Source organism: Chaetura pelagica, unplaced genomic scaffold (genome assembly GCF_000747805.2).
Source record: "Chaetura pelagica isolate M959 unplaced genomic scaffold, ChaPel_1.0 scaffold428, whole genome shotgun sequence".
Taxonomy (NCBI): domain Eukaryota; kingdom Metazoa; phylum Chordata; class Aves; order Apodiformes; family Apodidae; genus Chaetura; species Chaetura pelagica.
In genome coordinates, this window is record NW_009954311.1 from 343,112 (window position 1) to 348,273 (window position 5,162).

General features: G+C 59.4%; 1 protein-coding gene across 1 annotated transcript in view; it reads right to left on the reverse strand.

Annotated features, from left to right (window-relative positions):
• The window catches only part of POLG (polymerase (DNA directed), gamma), a gene marked incomplete at its 5' end in the record, with an annotated part of 8,420 nt that extends 3,261 nt beyond the window's left edge, over positions 1-5,159 (reverse strand). Inside the window, 15 exons of the mRNA XM_010004064.1 lie at positions 63-198; positions 677-794; positions 892-945; positions 1,029-1,189; positions 1,455-1,577; positions 1,693-1,764; positions 1,953-2,073; positions 2,206-2,430; positions 2,500-2,623; positions 2,842-2,999; positions 3,112-3,294; positions 3,770-3,849; positions 4,068-4,214; positions 4,492-4,659; positions 5,109-5,159. Coding sequence (XP_010002366.1) covers positions 63-198; positions 677-794; positions 892-945; positions 1,029-1,189; positions 1,455-1,577; positions 1,693-1,764; positions 1,953-2,073; positions 2,206-2,430; positions 2,500-2,623; positions 2,842-2,999; positions 3,112-3,294; positions 3,770-3,849; positions 4,068-4,214; positions 4,492-4,659; positions 5,109-5,159 — 1,921 coding nt within the window. The remainder of the gene's footprint in view (positions 1-62; positions 199-676; positions 795-891; positions 946-1,028; positions 1,190-1,454; positions 1,578-1,692; positions 1,765-1,952; positions 2,074-2,205; positions 2,431-2,499; positions 2,624-2,841; positions 3,000-3,111; positions 3,295-3,769; positions 3,850-4,067; positions 4,215-4,491; positions 4,660-5,108) is intronic.
• Between the last annotated feature and the right edge of the window lie 3 nt (positions 5,160-5,162).

A 5,162-nucleotide genomic window follows, 5' to 3' on the forward strand; every position in this document is an offset into this window, starting at 1 on the left:
TGGGGGGGGTGCCCCCCTGCCCCCCCGCGGGAGCCGCTCCCCGCGGCGCAGCCCCGGCTCACCGTGCATGCCGGCAAAGTGCGCCTCGCCCAGGACAGCAGCTATCCAGAGCTCCTGGGAATCCACGTCTGCGCCCACCAGGGAGTAGCCAGGTGGCACCTGGACCATGGCTTTCAGCTCACTGCCCACCCGGTCAGCCTGCGGGACACAACACCCGGCTCGGTGCCAGCCCTGCACCTCCATCTCCTCCTCAGAGGAGCAGCCTTCCTCCCGCAGCGCTCCCAACACCCCTAACCCCACTCTGGCAGTCAAACCTGGGTTTAATGCACGTGTGAGGCCTGGATCACTTGGTTATTCCCCACAGGCTCCTCTCCAGCAGAGGAAGGGGAGCTTGGGGAAGGGCAGAAACTGATGCTTCCATGTTTTCTTCTCCTTTCACCAAATTTTGAAGCTCAGGAGCCTCTGCTGACTCCTTCCCCTCTCCCAAAATCAAAGCACTTATGCAAGGGAAGGGCCCCAGGACCACCCCTGCCACCTCAAACCCCAGCACCAGCCCCCCCACCTCAAACCCCAGCATCCAGCCCCAACACCTCTTTCCAACACAAGCAGCTCCCACCAGTCCAAAACACAGAGGGTGCCCCAAAACAGCCCCACAGAGACCCGAGTGTGGCCGTACCCGGGCATTGCTGGCCGTCAGCCACGTGGGCTCCACCGCCCGGCGGGTGATGGTGCCCGCGGTCACCACCTGCGGCAGGATGGCTCCATAACTGTCCTCCTCGTTATAGTCGGGGTGCCTGGGACACAGGGGAGGGTGAGCACAATCCTGCCAGAGCCCTCCTGGAGCAGCCTACATGGGATCCTGGCCCCGGCTGTGGCCGCTCCTCCCCATACCTGGTGACCACGCGAGGCAGCTCCCCCTTCTTCAGCCACACCACCATCTGGGAACTGGGGGGACACACAGCAGGTGAGATGCTGAGGCAGCTTCCACCCACAGGGATGTCATGATCCCACTGGAGGTGGCCACTCACCTGATCCTCTTGTGAGCATTCCTCCAAAATGAGATCATTTTGTTAATCTCAAGGGCTCTGGTCCCGTGGGTGCGGCCCACGGCAGCTCGCAGGGTGCCATCCTCCATCCGAGGCAGGAAATCCTTGGCAAAAGGGCTTCCCACGTTGTTTTCATTCCCATCCTTTAGCAACAAAAGGTGGCAGGGCTCAGCATCCCACTGCTCAACATCAGTACAACTCTGTGCATCCTCCTGACCCAGCTAGAGATGCCTTTCTACCACCCTATCCCATGGGACAAGATCACAGGGATCCCAGGAATGCTGCAACACCAGGGTGACAGGCAAAGTGACATGGAGAATGTCACTCCATGAGCAGCATCCTGTGCAGCAGGATGAGGAGAGCTGGGACCCGGAGTAGCTGGGAAGCCTCCAGGAGCAGCCAACTTGCCTTGTGAGGCAGCTTGAAGAACCAGCACCCAGGGACATTGACATCATTGTAGGGACCATTCCCGTGGTGGTACGAGGGCTGGCTCTTTGCATCCTGCACCGGTTCAAACTGCCCATCCAACTCCTCCTGCAACCAGAGATGCAAGGTGATGCCAGGAACCCTTCTGGCAGAGAAGGAGGGAGAAATCAAGGAAACAGGGACTGATCCACCACCCCATCCCACAGAAAACCCCTTTCACCTGCTCCAGACCCTGGTCTGTTCTACCCATTTTCTCCTCCACATCCACCTCCAGCTGGCTCAGCTCTTCCACCTACAGCAGAGGACCACGGGGGAAACAGGTTCAAACACCACTTCTCCAGTGATTTAAACACTTCTTAGAGAGAATTTCTGACTCCCAGCCCTCAGAGCCACCTGTCGGGCTGGTTTTCACAGGCACACAAGAGGAAGCCCAGTCCTGTATCTCCCTCCCACCGGGGGACCCTCCAACCCCTCCTTCACCTCCTGCCACATGGTGCTGCTGTCCATCGCCAGCAGCTCGTCCTCCACGGCAGCCTCCAGCCCCGCTGGCTGCTCCTTGCCCTTCTCCAGGCAGTGCTGTCTGTACAGGTACTCGATCACCCTGGCAGGGAGAGGGCAGGGCTCACACACCCACAAAAGGGACTGAGGCTCCTGGGCAGCACCTGGGCAGGGTCCCAGGGAGCTCCCAAACCCTATCATGGGGCAGCTCAGCACCCTGCTAGGTCCCCCTCACCTGTGTGGGCAGGAAGGGCCCTCTGCCTCTGAAGGGGCTGCCAGCAAATTGTCCTGCCTCCCCGGCACCAGGTAGCCCCAGCCATGCTTATCTGAGTAATGGAGGGGGAAGCCATCCCAGGCCAGGCGCATCAGCTTCGGGGTCACCCTCATCTGCAGGCTGATGAGGCTGGGTCCTGGCACCCACCCCACGTCATCCAGGCGTGGGCACAGCTTGCGGTACCAGCTGGGGAGAGCAGGGATGAGTCAGAGAGGCCTGGGTAACCCCTGGGGACACCCAGAGTCCCCAACTCACCCTGGGTGGCCCGGCAGGTGCTGGAGTCTCTTGGGTTGCAGCGTGACCGTCTCCTTCAGACGCTCCAAGCAGACCTGGCTCGCAGGGGCTTTCAGCTCCTCCTCCTCACTGGGGGGACCAAGGTCTGGTGGGGCAAGGAGGACTGGCTGGCAAAGACCCCTCTCCTTGCCACCACACCAGGGACAGGGAGCTCAAACGACCCCCCACCACATGCCTCAGCACAAGGACACAGGCCAGCAAAGCTTCACCCTGCCAGTACCAAGGACCCACATCCCTTCACTGGGTGCTCATGGGAAGGTGTTCCTCAGGCATCCCTCGTCCCCAGGAACCACCCACTCTCACCTTCCTGCCACTCCTGCATGGACTCATCAGTGCCTGCCACCACTGCAGAGACTTTGCTGTTCCCATCCTGATCCTTCTTCTTCTTCCGTGGATTCTTCTTCTGCTTAAACTCCTGCGTATCCCACTCAAGGTCCCACAGCCAGGGGTCATCCTTGTACCTGCCAACACACTGTTGTCACACCACAGCTTTGTTCCTGTCCCCAGTACCAACCCACAGTCCACCATGAACCACCCAATGGTCTAGTCTCTGTCCTGCAAGCTCACAGGTACCTGTCCTCGTGCAGCAGCTGGCAGGCATCATTCGCCAGGTTCATTAGGGACTTCTTCATCTCCTTCTGCAGCTCCTCATAGATGTCCTGAGCATCATCCAGGTATCTCTTCCAGTTCCCATTGACTGGCAGGTAGGACACTCCCATCTCCAGCATCCCTGCAAACGTCACAGGGTGGGGGCACCTAGAGCCCAAAGCAGTGTGAAATCAGGTATCTGCTACAGAGGGTTTGCCCTGGAAGCACCAGACTACAACAGACATGAATGCGTCTTCACTTAGTTTCCCAGCCCCACATAACACTGAACACTCTTCTTCTAAACCCGTAAGGATCCCCGTGTCTTCTGCCAGCCCTGCTCATAAATTGCTGCCCTAAAAACAACCCCCTGCACCAACCCCAAAGCTATGTCACTCTGATCTGCCTCATTAAGTCTGCTCGTCTCCTCCACCCACACTGTGCTGTCATTTATTCCCTCCCACCTGCAGAGAAGGGCCTGAGGACCCTCCTGAAATGGGGTTTGTGGGCCCCCTCAAACCTCCCACCACCACCCCAAGGACAAAAGGAGTCACATCCCATCCCTAGAGAGACCAGGATCCTTCCTGCTGCCAGACCAAGCCCACAGCCCCTCAGCCAGCACTGGCTGCAGCTCAGCAGCTCTCACCTCTCCATGAAGAGTGGCAGCTGTTCCTGGAACACCTCATGGGTGGCCTGGACATCACGGGCACAGTATGACATCAGGTCCTGGGGGCAGGGGCAGGTGAGAGCAGGCAAAGCAGCCACCCCTCTGCCAGCACGGGGCAAGGCACCCGGGCTGCGGGAGGATGGGGACGTCACAGCCCCACGCACAAAGCCCTCGCATGGAAGGGCAGCAAAATGGAAACTACCCCAGCAGTTGTTCCCACCCTCCTCCCACCTCTGGCTCCCACTGCCCGTCGGGAGGCTGGGATGGCCGCCCGCACCTGGAAGTGACTCCTGATGTCAGCCATGGTGCCCTTCACAAAGAGCTCCCGCGCCTCCTTCTCCAGGGGCTCGCCCCCGACGTACAGCGCGTGCACGTCGGCCAGGTTGTTGATGCTGCTGACGTGCACCCAGTCCCATGAGGTGATCTGGGGACAACGAGGGGGTCAGATGGTGCAGGACAAGGACCAGCTCTGCCCAAGACCAGGCAGAAAGGTAAAGGATGCTGCTGCTCCATTCTAAACCCAGACCACCTCTGCTGGAAGGTGCTTCACCGAGCAGAGCTGCTCCACTGTGCCAGTACTGCAGCACATGATCCCAGTACGGGAGCAAACAGTCCCATTACAGGATCACATGAACCCATGACAGGATCAAATGGTTCCCTGCCACCCAGGCCACATCCAGCAGCTCAGCTCCCTTACTCACAGCCGGCCCCTCTGTTTTGGTGCGTGTCTTCTTCATGTGCTCCTTGACCTGCTGCAGTCCCTTCCTCTTGCCCTGCTTGGCAGCCATCCAGAGGCTGCGCTGGAAGCCCGTCAGCCCCGAGATGGCCATGTGCATGCTCATGGTGTCCAGGAAACGCACCTTGGAGCCCTGGGACAGGCCGGGGGGGGGGGGGGGGAAGAGATGGTTTAGCATTTGCTGGAGGAGAAATGTGCTGCCAAGGATCCTGCAGCTGCCAGCAGGCACTGCCCTGTGTTACAGAGCTGCAAGCCCTCTGCTCAGGCTGCTTTTATCAAGGCAAAACGCTGCCTCCCAGCTCTGAGAGCCAAGGGCACCCCCAGCTGACAGCATCCCTGTCAGCTGCCCAAAGGCTCCTCCTGCATGTCCCCAGCTGCAGCCCTGCAGACCTTACAGGGTGCAAGGACAGCTTCCTCTAATTGGATCAAACCTCAACCTGTTCTGCAGGACAGGGAAAGCACAACCCTGGGTTATCTGTACAGAACAGCACCTGTAAAAATAACCCCGCAAAGCCAACATAAACCATCATCCCCTTAAGGAACCACAGCTGCTGGCAGGAAGTAACAGGCCCCATGGATCACCTGGATGAGGTACTGCTCCTTGATGAACGCCCGGTCGAAGGCCACATTGTGTCC